Source organism: Pan paniscus, chromosome 1, assembly GCF_029289425.2.
Source record: "Pan paniscus chromosome 1, NHGRI_mPanPan1-v2.0_pri, whole genome shotgun sequence".
Lineage (NCBI taxonomy): Eukaryota > Metazoa > Chordata > Mammalia > Primates > Hominidae > Pan > Pan paniscus.
In genome coordinates, this window is record NC_073249.2 from 133,689,230 (window position 1) to 133,707,537 (window position 18,308).

General features: G+C 39.3%; 1 protein-coding gene across 7 annotated transcripts in view; it reads left to right on the forward strand.

The window, feature by feature from the left end:
- The window catches only part of LOC100985607 (uncharacterized), a 36,243-nt gene extending 18,287 nt beyond the window's left edge, over window positions 1-17,956 (forward strand). For 5 of the 7 annotated variants that reach the window (XR_010112948.1, XR_010112954.1, XR_010112958.1 and 2 more), the window contains one exon: window positions 16,568-17,956. Coding sequence is in view for 1 of the 7 variants with exons in the window: in XM_034931376.3 (XP_034787267.1) it covers window positions 16,568-16,577 (10 nt within the window). In the remaining 6 variants the exon portion in view is untranslated. Of the gene's footprint in view, window positions 1-3,496; window positions 3,592-16,567 lie in introns of all 7 variants that reach the window. The other 2 variants (XR_010112955.1, XR_010112967.1) reach the window with 1 other exon arrangement.
- Window positions 17,957-18,308: the final 352 nt, after the last annotated feature.

Sequence of the window (18,308 nt, forward strand, 5' to 3'; positions counted from 1 at the left end):
TTGTAATGCACATTAGCCATAGATTGCACTGGAAGAAAGGCAGAGAAGGATGGAAAAGACTCAGGCAGGGACAAAGCTGGGATAGCATTTCCAGTATATCAAAATAAGGCCAGTTCTTTTTATTAAATCTCAAAAGTACTTTACTTGGAAAATACACAAAAATAATTCATTTGGAAAATTACACCAACAATTAATAGCTTGTGTGGCCTAAATTAGTATGGCATAAAGGAATACAATCTTAAAACCTTGAGCTACTCTAATCTGGATGGATACTTAATAATGTTACACAGGAAGTTATGTGGCAACTGTTTTCTGTCCAATGGGGAGAAGGAGTTTTCAGCTTAGATTCTACAGACAGTCCCCGATTTAAGATGGTTTGATTGAGGAGTTTTTGAATTTACAATGTTGCAAAAGCAAAATGCAATCAGTAGAAGCCATACTTCTAGTAATCACACAATTGTTTTGTTTTTCACTTTTAGTACAAAATTAAATAAATTACATGAGATATTCAAAACTTTATTATAAAATAGGCTTTGTGTTAGATGATTTTGCCCAAATGTAGGCAATGTAAGTGTTCCGAGCATGTTTAAGGTAGTCTAGGCTAAGCTATGATGTTTGGTAGGTTAGTTGTATTAAGTACACTTTCTACTTAAGGACACTTTCAACTTATGATGGGTTTATTGGGACTTAGCCCTATCATAAGTTGAGGAGCATCTGTAACTTGTAAATTATTCTTTTATATAAAAAGATTTAAAAGATCTTTCTCCTCTTCACACTATGGGAAGAACACTTTGGAGAGAGAGAGAGAGAGAGACAAAGGCCACACCCCAGTAATGAGCAGAAAGCATTTTGCAGAAATAATTAAATTCTAGTTAGAAATGCCATTGATAAGAACTTGGCACATAAGGTAAAATTTAGGTTTCAGTTTAAATGTCCCTTCCTCCAGGAAGCCTTTTATTATCTTCTTGGACTAACTTTGAAGCTCCTGCTCTGAACTTTGATAGAGTTTCCAGATTGTATGGGACATATTTATAGTAATTAATAGATTATACATTATTTATCTGAAATTCAAACTTAACTGAGCATCCTATATTTTATCTAACAATCCTATCTATATTTCATCTTTTCTTTTTTAAGAACCTACCAAATTTTATTGTGATTGCTTATTTAAGAGAGTAAGCTGTGTAAGGTCAGGGACTATGTCTATCTGGCTTACGTTTGTATTTCTTTTTTTTTTTTCTTTTGAGACAGAGTCTCCCTCTGTCACCCAAGCTGGAGTGCAGTGGTGCCATCTCGGCTCACTGCAACCTCCACCTCCCGGGTTCAAGTGATTCTCCTGCCTCAGCCTCCTGAGTAGCTGGGACTACAGGCGTGTGCCACCACGCCTGGCTAATTTTTTTTGTATTTTTAGTAGAGACTGGGTTTCACCATGTTAGCCAGGATGGTCTCGATCTCCTGACCTCGTGATCCACCCGCGCCCGGCCTGTAAGATTTTTAAAAATATATTTATACATCATGTAATTTCAAGTACTCAAACTTTGTTTATGCTCTTCTCTTTCCCTAAATAGAATTTCCTTTCATCTCTGGTAAAAGTCAGCTCTCTAACTACTGCATCTCACAGCTGAACAGGTAAACATGTTCACTGGACCTGCTTTAAATACATATCCCTTAATGCTGCCCATAGCCAGACTATGTTTCCTTAGTCCATTCACTCTTCCACTACCTCTTGCCTTTTCTTTTCTCAAGCCTTCAATACCTCCTCCCTCATCCTCATTCTCAGCAGATGATCTTGTTTCCTATTTCACTGTAAAAGGAGAAGCCATGGGCTGGGCGCGGTGGCTCATTCCTGAAATCCCAGCACTTTGGGAGGCTGAGGCGGGTGGATCACCTGAGGCCGGGAGTTCAAGACCAGCCTGACCAACATGAAGAAACCCCATCGCTACTAAAAATACAAAATTAGCCGGGTGTGGTGGCACATGCCTGTAATCCCAGCTACTCGGGAGGCTGAGGCAGGAGAATCTCTTGAACCCAGGAGGCAGAGGTTGCGGTGAGCCGAGATCGCACCATTACACTCCAGCCTGGGCAACAAGAGGGAAACTCCATCTCAAAAAGGAAAAAAAAAAAAAAGAAGCGATAAGAAGGAAATTGGCACAAAAAGGATAGCCCATCATGTTCTTTTTGGGCCTAATTCTCTTCACCCATTTCCCCTGTTCCCCAACTTTTACTAGACCCCAGGCCATTTTGGTACTAATCTGTTGGGCCAAAGGAAAAAAGTAATGGAGAACTAATGAAAATAATAATGTGTTTGTTGTATTTGTAATGTATTTCAAATAACTGATACCGTGCTTCCAGAAGATTTTTCTAACAGTGTTTGCAGGCTATAAAATAGTGCTTTCACTTAGAAAAGGCTAGACGTGGTGGTTCATGCCTGTAATCCCAGCACTTTGAGAGGCCGAGGTGAGTGAATCACTTGAGATCAGGAGTTTGAGACCAGCCTGGCCAACATGGCAAAACCCTGCCTCTACTAAAAATATAAAAATTAGCCAGGCATGCTGGCACATGCCTGTAATCCCAGCTACTTGGGAGGCTGAGGCAGGAGAATTGCTTGAACCTAGGAGGCGGAGGTTGCAGTGAGCCGAGATCTTGCCACTGCACTCCAGCCTGGGCAACTCCATCTCAAAAAAAAAAAAAAAAGAAAGAAAGAATTACCATTCTCATTCACCTTAATCCATAATAGCCTCAGAGCCCTGACTAAGAGGGCTCTGAGGTCAACCCAAATCCTCTCCTAGGACTACCAAATAGTCTCCTTTCTAAGATAAGATATTATATTAATGCTCATTTAGGCAGTGGCTTTCAGACTTTTGTTGTTTATTTCCCACAGTAAGAAATATATTTTACATCTACAGCAAGACAGTTCAAACACATACAGTCACATTTATGACTGAAACAAAAGTTCATGAGACCATAGTTATCTTTATGATACGCAATGATGAGTCAAAGCTTATAATTTAGAAAATACTACATTAAAGAATTATTAGAGGGGGTAGGCTGGGCGCGGTGGCTCATGCCTCTAATAGACAAAATCTTTACGATTCCACAAATAGCTAGATGAACATTAGTTTGGAAACTACTCAACTATAACTCTCCACCCTCCACATACACACAAAAAGGAGTGTCCACATGCATGATTAAGCTGCTTGGCTATGAATAAGTGACTCATATGACTGTTTGTCTAAGTGGTAAAAAGCAAAGCTGATGTAGGAACAAGTAAGGTAAAATCAATTAGGGAAAGGGAACAGCTCCTCCCTATTGTTCTTTTTTGTTCTCCACCAGCATAAACACTGCTATCCAAGTAGCCTCTGCATTATAGAGGGCTGAAAATTAAGCCCTGAAGTGGGGAAAGGGACTAGATGGATTTGATGGTTTCTAAGTTACTTTTAAATCCTAAAACTTTATTCTCTCAATAAACATTTACTGATTGCTTAATACGTACCAGGCACCATGCCGGGAGATAAGGATCCAACATAAGACAAACAGTGCTGATGCTTTTGGAAAGCTCATATTCAAGCTGGGGAGACAAACAACATACAAGTAAGTAAATACAATGAAATTAATGTTGTGAAGGAAGTAACAAAGTCCAATGATAGGGAATAATAGGGGTAACCTACTACTATTCTTATCTATTATTATTATTAATTACTACCATTACTATTATGGTAGGAGTTTGACTCTATGCTGTGTCAAATGGGCAGCCATCAAAAGGATTTAAACAAGGAAGTGACATGACATAGTTTTAAAAGAGCACTATATTGTGTGGAGAATGTGTTGGGAGGTGGAAAGAATACAAGTAGGAAAATTATTTTAGGAGTCTAGGCAAGACATGATAGGGGCTTGGATTATGGTGGTGACAAACTAAAATCCTGTTTTGTTTGCAATTAATAGACAATGAAAAAGTATTTTTGAATACTGATTTGAAAATCTTACTTATTTTGCCTCCAAAGCATACATTTTTTTTCCGTCTTTGCTAAATCATTTAAATCCAAGGGTTCCAAACTTTTTTTTTTTTCTGCACACAGTATGCTAGTGGTGGTTGCTTTTAATATTCCAGAGCTCTGTAGTCAAGATCTTGAGTGTAGGAGTTGGTTGGGGTGGAAGGACTGTAATAAGTTGAGACTAGTGGAAAGAAGAAGCTGGTGCCAAGTTGCTGTGCAGAACAGGGCATAGGTGCATACTATAGTTCCTTGGGAATTCTATGAAGCTTGGGACAGTGTTGAAGATTCTGTATGGATAAGGCCCACCTTAGTCAAATAGGGGAAAAGAAAGATATATAATCTACAAGTTCACTTTGGAAAGGCAGAGATATCAGAATAAGAGAGTATTATTTGCATGAGGGTCTCAAAGCTTCTTGGAAGAAATGATACAAGAATCTGGAGTGATGATTATTACCCTAGAATACCATGATTATATTTCCTAAACCAAATAAGAAGAGACTTTTTCCAGCCATTTTGGGGGAAAGTGAATGGGGCTGCCTGGGAGGGCAGGAAATTCATCTAAGGTAGCAGAAAACTAAGATTTGTGGCTAGTGTTAGGACAGCAGCTGTCTGCATGTGATGAATTATTTATTATGATACAGATCAACGTTTCTCTGGCCTAGTCTCTGAGAAAACTTAAGTCTTTAATAAAGAACTGAAGAAAAGCTTAAAGAAAAAGACTGCCTCTTGGAGGATTAAATTGAGTTAGCCTAAGGGCCAGCTTTCAGCTCAGAGAGCTGTTACAAGCACCAGAAGGAAGGAGGTAGGAATCCCTCTCCCTACCCAACCCCTATCAACTTTGAGTAGAGCCCCAGCAGGAGCAGGGGGAGAACTAGTGCAGAGTCCTGGCTGGAGCCTTGGCAGAAGGCTGAGAAAGCTCCCAGGGCTGGGAGGCCACTCGGGACCCATGAAAATGGGAGAAACCTCACACGTTGGTTGTCCTTATAAAGAAAGGACAGGGTGGGAACTTGTTATCCATGTACTCAAAATCCCCAAGTGTGGCCTCAGAAAATAAAGGTTACATTGGGTGGGTTGGTGTAACAATTGCTGTATCCCAAAACAAGCTGTAGAATCTTTGGAGATTCACAAGAATTAATTAAACCGATATTAGTCTAGAAATGGTTTACATCCAGATTCTGCTTGGATCCGAGAAAACAGTTTCCCTAAACTTCCAGCCCCCAGTTTGCGAGAGAACAGTCACAGACACACATTCGGAGTGATACTGTGTTCTTTCCTCCTACACATGTAGTTGAACAAATGCGGAAAACTCTAAAAATAAGTTCTCTAATCAAGATTCCAGATCGGGAGCAGGCTAAAAGAGGTCTGAGCAATGTTTTCATTTCTTAATGCTCTTGGTGGGTTCTTGGTGAGAGGCTTATTCTTAAAAAGCCCATTTGTAGGCTAGGAGCAAAGACGCTATGGGAATTTACCTGGTTGCTGACCAGTTACCAATGCATGTCCATGTCCATTCTGGTTCTTAAGCCACACTTGTAAACAGCATATAGACTTTTGTAAAAAGGCAAGTCAAAAGCTTTCATGAAGATATTGACATGCTATATCATGTATAAACATATTTGGCTCTTGGAAATGTCTCAGGAATGAATCATACATGTCGCTTTCCACTTTTGGAATAGACTAAAACTGGTTCAGCATGTCCAGCAGGTTAGTCTGGCTTCCAAAAGTTGTTTGGCTATGTATTTGGCTAATGCGAAAGTAATTGCGGTTTTTGCCATTGCTTTCAATGCCATTACTTTTGCACCAACCTAATATATTTGTGCATTTCTTTAAGGAAAATAATTAACCATGCTCTTACCTGCCAGAAGTAGTTCTTAGCTTAATTGCTATTTTCATCACCTTCATAAATTCACATCTAGTTCACAGCAACATTCTAGAGGAATGGTATATGTGAGCCAATAAAAACCACCTCATTAGAAAGTGTTAAAAAAGTCATTTTAAGAAACACCATTCAAAATTTGAGTACGAAAATTAATTTTGCAGCACAGATATACCTTGAGTAGAACTTATTGTTCAAATATAGAAAATGACCAATACATGTAAGAAAAATATACTTATTTAATTCCTAAAAAACACATAGATTTTGCTGATAGGAAAAAGAGAAGCTGATAGGAAAAAGAGAAGCAGGGATATAAAGGCATAAATTGCATGCTTTCAAAACACACAGGCTGTATTGATGAGAAACAGAGATGTGTGGACATGGATGCGTGAAAGGACTCACTAAGGCTATAATGAAGGGCCACGAGGAAAGAAAGCATTGACATTTGTTCTTTCCTGGGCCTTGACCTTGTGTTGTCAGGACCAGATATAGCAGATCTTATAAAGAGGGTGGAAAACAAAACCAGTAGATTCACATAATTCAATTCCAGGCCAAGAATGTAAAAGACATGAGATTGGTGTTTTTGAAAGCCAATGCTACCTAAAGGGGTAAAAATTCAAATTGTTTCTTCCATAAAATTACCTTTTAAGAAATGATAATTAGAATTGAAACAACAAAACTCTCAACTACTGGTTTTTTACAAATACAACTTTTGAAGGAAGAGTCAAGAATAATTCATTACCCTTCTTAAAACCCTGTCCCACTGTTTCTCATTGTCAGCCACTTTATGTCCCAAATCACAGAGAAAAGGGGGATCTTCCTTCTTTTTCCCACCCTTTTTTTTTTTAGACGAAGTCTCGCTCTAACGCCCAGGTTGGAGTGCAGTGGTGCGATCTCAGCTCACTGCAACCTCCGCCTCCCGGGTTCAAGCAATTCTCCTGCCTCAGCCTCCTGAGTAGCTGGGATTACAGGTGTGTGCCACCACGCCTGGCTAATTTTTGTATTTTTAGTAGAGATGGAGTTTCACCATGTTGGCCAGGCTGGTTTGGAACTCCTGACCTGAAGTGATCCTTCTGCCTTGGCCTCCCAAAGTGCTGGGATTACAGGCGTGAGCCACCACGCCCTGCCTTTCCCACCTTCCTTTAACCTCCTTCCAGAAGAAAGAAATAGCCAATTTAAATAAACATCTATTGTGTGTCGATTTTGTTGTCTGTGATGTTCAAGGTACTGGAGAATGAGCTGTAAATAAGACAGACAGCAATTGTGCCCCCCAGGAGTTGACGTTCTAATGATGGATGACAGCCAATAAACATATAGAAAAAAATGAATAAGAACTTCAGGTGCTGATCAACATTATGAAGCTATAATAGGGTATTGTGAGAAAAGTGACTCAGGGAGATGGGATACTACATTAGCTGTGATAGTCAGGAAAGGGCTGAGAAAGTGACATCTGAGTCACTTTGTATCACCTAAATCAGGGGTCCTCAACCCCCAGGCCACAGACCCATACAAGTCTGTGGCCTGTTAGCAACCGGGCTGCACAGCAGGAGGTGAGCAGCATGTGAATGCGAAGTTTTATCTGTATTTATAGCCATTCCCCACCACTCGCATTACTCGCATTACTGCCTGAGCTCTGCATCCTATCAGATCAGCAGTGGCGTTAGATTCTCATAGGAGGGCAAACCCTGTTGTGAAATGTGCATTTAAGGGATCTAGGTTGCATGATCCTTACGAGAATCTAATGCCTGATGATCTGTCACTGTCTACCATCGCTCCCAGATGGGACTTTCTAGTTGCAACAGGTTCAGGGTTTCCACTGATTCTACATTATGGTGGGTTGTATAATTATTTCATTATATATTACAATGCAATAATAATATACATAAAGTGCACAATAAATGTAATGTGTTTGAATCATCCCAAAACCATCCCCCATAACCCTAGTCCATGGAAAAAATTGTCTTCCATGAAGCTGTTCCCTCATGCCAAAAAGGTTGGGGACCACTGACCCAAGTGATAAAAACAAGGAATCTTTTTATTACCCAAGTGATAAAAAGAGATCCGGGGGGCTCTCCAAGCAGAATGAGCAAGAGGTGGGATGGCCTGAAACATGAACAAACTTGGTGTGTTCATGGGACAGAGTATCAGAGTGGTTAGAGCTCAATGAACAAGGAGAAGAGTGGAGAGAGATGAGGTCAGAGACACAGATGGGGCAAGATTTGGAGAGCCTCATAGACTCTGATGAGAAGTTTGTTGATTATTCTGATGCAATGGGAAGTCTTTAGATAATTTTAAGCAGGGAAATTATATTCTCTGGTTTACGCTTTAGAAATATGACTCTGGCTGCTATGTGGATAGAGGAAGGACAATGAGGAATCAAGAGTGCAGCCACAGAGACCAGTGAGAAGTGATGATGGCATTGACCTTAGATTGGAAGAGTTGAGATGGAAAGAAGTGGTTAGGTTCAGAATATATTTTGGAAGTTGGAGCTAATGGAACCTATTGATGAATTGGAAGTAGATACTGATGGATTGAATGTGCTGTGTGAGGAAAAGAGAAGAGACAAATAGGGCTCCTAGGTATTTGTCCTGAGCAACTGAGTGTATAATTGTGTAATTTACTAGGACCGGAAAGGCTCAGGGGAAGCAGACTTGGGGTGTGATAGAAATCCGATAGCTTGGTTTTGGCCATGTTAAATTTGAGATGCTTATTAGACATCCAAGTTATATGCTGAGTAGATAGTTGGATATACAAGTTCTGGAGCTCAGGCAAGGAGCTTGGGTCTAGAAATATACACTTGAAAGGTATCAGTATATAAAGTTCTTTGAAGCAGTGGGTCTAGACGAGATCACCTAGGGAGACAATATAGAAGGGGTATCCAATCTTTTGGCTTCCCTGGGCCATGTTGGAAGAAGAATTGTCTTGGGCCACACGTAAAATACACTAACACTAACAATAGCTGATGAGCTACACACACACACACACACACACACACACAATATCTCATAATGTTTTAAGAACGTTTACGAATTTATAAATGTATAGCATTCCCTACTCTTGGATAGAACACACACACACACACCCAATATCTCATAATGTTTTAAGAAAGTTTACGAATTTGTAAATGCATAGCATTCCCTACACTTGGATAGAAAGAGAGGAGCCGAGGACCAGAGTTCTGCATACTCCAACATTTAGCAGTATTCTGTCTTCATGTCCAAGGCAAATCTTTTATTATATTCTCTGATCTTATCCAATTCACCTCTTCTATAGCAGATTAAAAATGACTGTAAATTCTTTGACACTTCTACCAAGAGGTGGGGTGTAATTCCCTTTCCCTTGAATCTGGGCTGAGTCAGTAAGGCCAGTCAGTGACTTGACCAACGGAATTAATCAGAAGTGACATTCTGGGATCCGAGAGATGAGGTAATAAGAAGACTTATGCTAATAGTTTCTGCCCAGGATATTTGGAATATCCTCTCTGAAAGCTTGAACCATCATGTAAGAAGGCCAGTCACCCTGAGAGTACCCTGGAAAGACCATCTGTAGGTGCTCTTATTGACATTCTTAGCTGAGCCCAGCCTTCCAGTCACTCCTGCCAAGATATCAGACATGTGAATGAAGCAATCTTGGAATTTTGAGACTAACCCATCTACCAGCAAACCTGGCAAGTAACCACATAGGATATCGTGGGGCAGAGAAATTGCCCAGCTGAGCCCTGCCGAAATCTCTGGCCCCTCAAATCATGATATATAATAAAATGGGTAAATTTGGGATAATTCATTATATAGCAATAGAAAACTGAAAACACCTTCCCTCTTTGTCTGGGACCTTATTTTATAATCAATTCTCATCCCTTCTGGTTCATGCTACCTTCTCAACCACACATTATTTTATTACCAACTTTTCCTTCCTTCCTGGTTCTTTTTCCTCCACCTGCAAGCATGCTCAGTCTTTTCTACCTTGTTAAAAACTTTCTTAAACCTACTGCAAAATCTTTTTCCTTTAACGCACCCCTAAATTGATCTCACTGAGTTTACCAATATCTAATTGACAAAACCATCAGATATTTTTCTGTCCTTATATTTAACTGTATCCGGTTTCAGAAGTTCTCATCATGATACTTTAAGGATGAGGACAGCTGATGTGGCTGGCCTGAAAAATAAGGTAAGAACCAGAACTAATCTGCACAGTCAGGGATTTCAGTTTTTTTAGGCCTGAGTTTCTTTAGCCGAGACATGAGAAGCACCTCAAAATCAGAGCTCCTGAAGACAAGGTGGATACAGAGTGAATGAACCAAATAGAACAGAGCTGGATAGGTGAGAGGAAAATAGCATGAGAAATTCCTTGATCTAGAATTTTGGTCCAGCATTTGAGGAACAGCAGGATCAAACTTCTGAAAATAGAGTAATAGACTGTCAAAAAGAAGGGTAGGCTTAGATTAGTGTGGAGAACAGTCAGGAGAAAGCCCTTAACCAGGTTCTTAAACTTTATTTTCCTTATGAATCAATTGGAAAAGTTTTGTTAAAGATACTGATTATCCTGCCTTGCCCAAGAAATTCTGGGGTTGGATTGACAATTTTTCTTTCAAATAAACACCCCAGATCATTCTGATACAGGTAGTCTTCAGGCCAGACTTTCAGAAACAGCATCCTAAAGAGGAAGGGCTTGGGTAGGGCATTCTGGAATGGGACCATTTGGTTATTTCTTCTTTACCTAATTGGTTAACTCATTAGTTTGCTCATGATTCCACAATCTAGGCTGGGCTCAGCTGGAACACTGGGAGGCTGAACTGAGTTTCTCTCTTTCTCCATGTAGTTTCAGGGCTTCTTCCTCTTTACATGACCTCCATATGTAGCACTTTCCATGTGGTCTCTGCAGCAGAGTAGCCAAACTTCCTACATGTGGCTCGGAGCTTCAAATAGCACAAAAACGGAAGCTGCCAGGCTTCCTTAAAGTTGAGGCCTGGAATTGGCACTGTGTCACTTTCGCTACATGCCACTTGTTGAAGCAAGTCACAGGCCTAGCCCATATTTAAGGAAAAGCACCATACAAATGTGGGAACACTGTGAGATGTGGTTCACTAAGGGGCCATAATTTAATGGGTTAGCAGAGAAAATACCAGAATAAAATAAGATAAAGCTGGCTTTGTTGGGAGTAGAGATGTATAAGGTTAATATATATAATAAGCACAACCACAAAAGCATGCTCAGTTTTTAAAGATGAACCACAAATTAAGCTCTGAGTTTCCTAGTAGCCAGGAAAATCAGTTAGGGTTAAATAAATTAATAAAGAATTAACAATTATTTATTATGGGTAGTTTGCAAATCTTTTTTCCCATTCCGTGGGCGATCACTTCACATTATTATTTGTCTCCTTTGCTGTGCAGAAGCTTTTTTAGCTTGATGTAATCTCAGTTGACAGCTTTGCTTTGGTTCCCTATGCTTTTGAGGCCACAAAAATCTTCCCAGACCAATATCTTGGAGCATTTCCCCAATGTTTTATTTTAGTAGTTTCATAGTTTCAGGTTTTACATTTAAGTATTTAATCCATTTTGATTTTATTTTTGTATATGGTAAGAGATAGGGGTCTAGTTTCATTCTTCTGCATATGGTTATCAAGTTTTCCCAGCACCATTTATTAGAGACTGTCCTTTCCCCATTGTATGTTCTTGGTGCCTTTGTGGAAGGAGTTTGGCTGTAAATGTGTGGATTTATATTTTGGCTCTTTTTTTTTTTTTTGAGATGGAGTCTCGCTCTGTCTCCCAGGCTGGGATGCAGTGGTGCGATCTTGGCTCACTGCAACCTCCACCTGCCAGGTTCCAGCTATTCTCCCACCTCAGCCTCTTGAGTAGCTAGGACTACAGGTGCGGGCAACCATGCCCAGCTAATTTTTTGTATTTTTAGTAGAGACAGGGTTTCACCATGTTGGCCAGGCTGATCTCAAACTCCTGACCTCAAGTGATCCACCAGCCTCAGCCTCCCAAATTGCTGGGATTACAGGTGTGAGCCACTGTGCCCAGCCCTTGGCTCTCTATTCTGTTCTATTGGTCTATGTGTCTGTTTTTATGTTAGTACTATGCTGTTTTGGTCACTATAACTTTGTAGTATATTTTGTAGTCAGGTAGTGTGATGCCTCCAGTTTTGTTCTTTTTGCTCAGGATTGCTTTGGCTATTCAGGCTCTTTTGTGGTTCCATATGAATTTTAGGATTTTTTTTTCTATTTCTGTGAAGAATGTTAATGATATTTTGGTAGAGATTACATTGAATCTGTACATCGCTTTGGGTAGTATTGTCATTTTAACAACATTAACTCTTCCAATCAATGAGCAAGAAATATCTTTCCATTTTTTGTGTCCTCTTTAATTTCTTTCATCAGTGTTTTATAACTTTTCCTTGTGTTGATCTTTCCCTTCTTTGGTTAAATTGTTTCCTAGGTATTTTATGTTCTTTGTAGCTATTGTAAATGGGATTGCTTTCTTGATTTCTTTTTCAGATTTTTTTGCTCCTGGCATATTTTAAATGCTACTGATTTTTGTATGTTGATTTTGTATCCTGCTACTTTACTGATTTTGTTGATCAGTTCTAAGAGTTTTTTTGGTGAAGTCTTTCTTTAGAGTTTTCTAAGTATAAAAGCATGTCATCTATGAACAAGGCTAATTTGACTTCTTCTTTTCCAATTCGAATGTCCTTTCTTCCTCTTATCTAATTGCTCTAGCCAGGACTTCTAGGATGATACTGAATGAAAATGGTAAAAGTGGCCATCCTTGTTTTTCCTCCAATTCTTGGAGGAAAGGCATTCAATTTTTGCTTGTTCAATACAATGTTAGCTGTGGGTTTGTCACATATGGCCTTAATTATTTTGAGGTAGGTTTTTTTTTTTTTCTGAGATAGGGTCTTGCTCTGTTGCCCAGGCTGGAGTGTAGTGGCGTGATCTCGGCTCACTGCAACCTCTGCCTCCCAGTTTCAAGAGATTCTCTTGCCTCAGCCTCCCAAGTAGCTAGGATTACAGATGCACACCACCATGCCTGGCTAATTTTTGTATTTTTAGTAGAGATGTGGTTTCGCCATGTTGGCCGGGCTGGTCTTGAAGTCCTGACCTCAGGTGATTCACCTACCTCAGCTTCCCGACGTACTGGGTTTACAGGCATGAGCCACCGTTCCCGGCCGAGGTATGTTCTTCCTATACTCAAGTTATTGAGGGTTTTTAATCATGAAGCAATGTTGAATTTTATGGAATGCTTTTTTTGGCATCTATTGAAATGATCAGAGGTTGGGTGTGGTTGCTCACGCTTGTAATCCCAGCATTTTGGGAGGCTGAGGCAGGAGGATTGCTTGAGGCCAGGAGTTCGAGATCAGCCTGGGAAACATAGTGAGACTCCATCTCTACAAAAAATGTTTAAAATAGCTAGGGGTGGTGATTTACACCTGTAATCCTAGCTATTCAGGAGGCTAAGGCAGGAGGATCACTTGAGCCCAAGAGTTTGAGGTTATGGTGAGCTATGATCACACCACTGCACTTCAGCCTGGGCAACAGAGTAAGACCCTGTCTCAACCACTCAATCAATCGTATGGTTTTTGTTCTTGGTTCTTTTCATGTGTTTTATCATGTTTATGGATTTGGATATGTTGAACCATCATTGCATCCCTGGAATAAATACGAGTTGATCGTGATGAATTATCTTCTTAATGTGTTGTGGAATTCAGTTTACTATAATACTATGATAGTTTGTTGAGGACTTTTGCATCTGTGTTGGTCAGGGATATTGGCCTGTTGTTTCCTTTTTTTGTTATGTCTTGGTCTAGTTTTGGTATCAGTGTAATGCTGGTCTTGTAGAATGAATTTGAAAGTATTTCCTCCTCTTTGGAGCTTGCAGTGAGCTGAGATTGCGCCACTGCACTCCAGCCTAAGTGACAGAGCGAGATTCCATCTAAAAAAACAAAAGAAAAGAAAAGAAAAAAAGAAAGTATTTCCTCAGTTTTAAAAAATACTTTGAGTAGAACTGGTATTTGTTTAACTGTTTGGTGGAATTCAGCAGTGAATCCCTCAGCTGTTGGGCTTTTCTTCGCTGGGAGACTTTATTACTGCTTTAATCTCATTACTTGTTATTGGTCTATTAAAGTCTTCTATTTCTTCATGGTGCAATCCTGGTAGATTGTATCCAAGAATTTATCCCATTTTGTCTAAATTTTCCAATTTGTTAGCATATAGTTGTTCATAATAGTCTCTAATGAGTGTACTTCTGTGGTCTCAGTTCTTGTGCCTCCTTTTTCATTTGTGAGTTTATTTATTTGAGTCTTTTCTCTTTTTTTGTTAGTCTAGCTAAAGGTTTGTCAATTTTATCCTTTTTTTTTTTTTGAGACAGAGTCTCACACTGTTGCCCAGGCTGGAGTGCAATGGCGCGAGGCTCACTGCAACTTCTGCCTCCCAGGTTCACACAATTCTCCTGCCTCAGCTTCCTGAGGAGCTGGGATTACAGGTGCACACCACCACACCTGGCTAATTTTTTGTATTTTTAGTAGAGACGGGGTTTCACTATGTTGGCCAGACCGTCTTGGACTCCTGGCTTCGTGATCTGCCCGCCTCAGCCTCCCAAAGTGCTGGGATTACAGGCGTGAGCCACCGCCCCAGGCCTTATCTTAAAAAAAAAAAAATTTCATTTCATTGATCTTCTGTATTTTTTAGTCTTAATTTCATTTATTTATTCTCCAATCTTTACTATTTCTTTCCTTCTACTAATTTTGGGCTTGGTTTGTTCTTGCTTTTCTAGTCCTCTGAGGAGCATAGTTAGGTTGTTTATTTGAAGTCTTTCTATTTTTCTCATATATTTGTTTGTTGCTATAAATTTATCTCTTTGTACTGCTTTTGGTGTATCCCATAGATTTTAATGTGTTGAATTTCCATTTTCATTGCTTCAAGAAATTTTTAAATTTCTTTCTTAATTTCTTCATTGACTCATTGTTTGTTCAGGAACATGTTGTTTAATTTCCATGGGTTTGTGTATTTCCAAGGTTCCTCTTGTTATTGGTTTCTAGTTTTATTCCACTGTGGTCAGAATAAATACTTGAAGGCTGGGAGCAGTGACTCATGCCTGTAATCCTGACACTTGGGGAGACCGAGGTGGGTGGATCACTTGAGTTCAAGAGTTTGAGACCAGCTTGGACAACATAGTAAAACCCTGTTTCTACTAAAAATACAAAAAATTAACTGGGCGTGGTAGTGCATGCCTGTAGTCCCAGCTACTCAGGAGGCTAAGGCACAGGAATCGCTTGAACCTGGGAGGCGGAGGCTGCAGTGAGCCATGATCATGCCACTGCGCTCCAGCCTGGGCAACAGAGTGAGACAATGTCTCAAAAAAAAAAAAAAGAAAAGAAAAGAAAAAAAAAACTTGATATAATTTATACTACTTTGAATTTGTTGAGACTTGTTTTGTGGGCTATGTTCTAATCTGGAGAATGTTCCATGTGCTGATGAAAAGAATGTGTATTCTGTAGCAATTGAGTGAAATGTTTTATAAATGTTAGTTAAGCCTATTTGGTCTAGTGTGTAATTTAACTCTGATGTTTCTTTGTTGATTTTCTGTCTGCATGATCTGTCCATTACTGAGAATGGGGTGTTGAAGTCCCCTGTTATTATCATATTGCAGTCTATCTCTCCCTTTAGATCTCTTTTTTTTTTTTTTTTTTTTGTGATGGAGTCTCGCTCTGTCGCCCAGGCTGGAGTGCAGTGGCACAATCTCGGCTCACTGCAAGCTCCGCCTCCCGGGTTCGCGCCATTCTCCTGCCTCAGCCTCCTGAGTAGCTGGGACTACAGGCGCACGCCACTATGCCCAGCTAATTTTTGTATTTTTTTTAGTAGAGATGGGGTTTCACCGTGTTAGCCAGGATGGTCTCGATCTCCTAACCTCGTGATCCGCCCGCCTTGGCCTCCCAAAGTGCTGGGATTACAGGCATGAACCACCGCGTCCAGCCCCCTTTAGATCTCTTAATGTTTGCTTTATATACTTGGGAGCTCCAATGATAGGTGCATAGATATTTATAACTGTTATATCCTCTTGCTGAATTGACCCCTTTGTCATTATATAGTGACTTTCTTTGTCTCTTTTTACAGTCTTTGATTTGTAGTCTATTTTATCTTTTAAGTATAGTTAATCCTGCTCTTTTTTGGTTTTCATTTACATGGAATATCTGTTTTCCACCTGTTCACTTTCAGTCTTTGTTTGTCTTTATAGGTGAAGTTGTGTTTCTTTTAGGCAGAATATAGTTGGGGCTTGTTTCTTTATCCATTCAGCCACTCTGTGCCTTTTAATTGGAGAATTGAGTCCATTTACATTCAGTGTTATTATTGATAAAGACCTACTACTGCCAATTTATTACTTGTTTTGTAAACTCTCTCTTCCTTTCTTATGGTTTTCCTTTGTGGGTAAATGATTTTCTCTGGTAACGTGTTTTAATTTGTTGCCTTTTATTTCTCATGAATCTATTATAGGTTTTTGTCTCGTGGCTACCATGAGTCTTCTAAGAAAACATCTTATAGATACAACAAAAGTTATTTTAAAGGGATTATAATTTATCTTGTCACAAAAAATGCTAATAGACAAAAAAAGAAAAACAAAACCTCAATAATTTAATTCCATGCCCCCTACATTTTAACTTTATGTATTCTCTATTTACATATTTTTATATTTTCTATCTCTTAACAGGTTGCTGTAGCTACCTTCTGCATATGGATATCCAGTTTTCCCAGCACCACTTATTAAAGAGACTGTCTTTTCTGCAGTGTATATTCTTGGCACCGTTGTTGAAAATGAATTCATTGTAGGTGTGTGGGTTTGTTTCTGGGTTCTCTATTCTGTTCAACTTGTCTATGTGTCTGTTTTTATGCCAGTACCATGTCATTTTAGTTACCAGAGCTCTGCAGTATAATTTGAAACCAGGTCATGTGATTCCTCCAGTTTTGTGGTATTAGGATAGGTTTGGCTATTCTGAGTCTTTTGTTGGTTCCATATAAATTTTATAATTTTTTTTTCTATTTCTGTGAAGAATGTCATTGGTATTTTGATAGGGATTGCGTTGAATCTGTAGATTGCTTTGGGTAGTATGGACATTTTAACAATATTCATTCTTCTAATCCATGAACATGGAATACCTTTCCATTTTTTGGTGTCCATTTCAATTTCTTTCATCAGTCTTATACTTTTCATTATAGAGATCTTTCACTTCTTGGATTAACTCCTATGTATTTAATTTTATTTGTAGCTATTGTAAATGGGATTACTTTTTTTTTCTTTTGGACGGAGTTTCACCCTTGGCATCCAGGCTAGTGTGCAATGGCGCAATCTCAGCTCACTGCAACCTCCACCTCCCAGGTTCAAGCAATTCTCCTGCCTCAGCCTCCTGAGTAGCTGGAATTACAGGTGCCCACCACCACACCCGGCTAATTTTTCTATTTTTAGTAGAGACAGGGTTTCACCACGTTGGTCAGGCTGGTCTTGAACTCCTGACCTCAGATGATCTGCCCACCTCGACCTCCCAAAGTGCTGGGATTACAGGCATGAGCCACCACTTCCAGCAAGGGATTACTTTTTTAATCTCTTTTTCAGATTTTTCACTGTTGACATATAGAAATCCTACTAATTTTTGTATGTTGATTTTGTATCCTGGAACTTTACTGAATCTGTTTATAATTTATGTATTTGTTTATAGTAGTTTTTTGGTGGACTCTTTCAGTTTTTCCAAATATAAGATCATATCATTGGCAAACAAGGACAGTTTGATTTCTTCTATTCCAATTTGGATGCCTTTATTTCTTTCTGTTGTCTGATTGCTCTAGTTAGGACTTCCAGTACTATCTTGAATAACAGTGATGAAAGTGGGCATCCTTGCCATGTTCCACGTCTTAGAAAAGAGGCTTTCAGTTTTTCACCATTCAGTTTGATACTAGCTGTGGCAGCTTCCATGAGAATCACGCAGTTTGAAGAAGCATTTCACTGAAAAATAGGGATTGCTGTTCTGGAAAGACAAAACAATTGTCCACAATCCTAAAGAAGAAGTGAAGACAATAATTAAATCAATGTTATTCTGGGTCTAAAGCTTATATTCTTAATTACTATATTATCCCATCTTAAAATTTTAATTTGGAAATTATATATCTAAATATTATAATCAATAAAGTTGAACACACATGATGAAGTGTGAAAAGAAGTAAAAAACAGATGTGTGAAATGATTCCATAATTACTAATGTGCTTATGTTTCAAAGAGTTTTCACAACCCAACAAAACTTACCCTCTCTGGGGCCTTTGTAAAAACAAACAACAACAACAAAAAACTCATTCTCCATTCTTCCACCTGCTGTTATCTGCTCCACAAAACAAAAATGCATCTTATTCACCTTAGAATCCACAGGTACTTGGTAGAGTCTCAAAAAATGTTTATTTAGTAA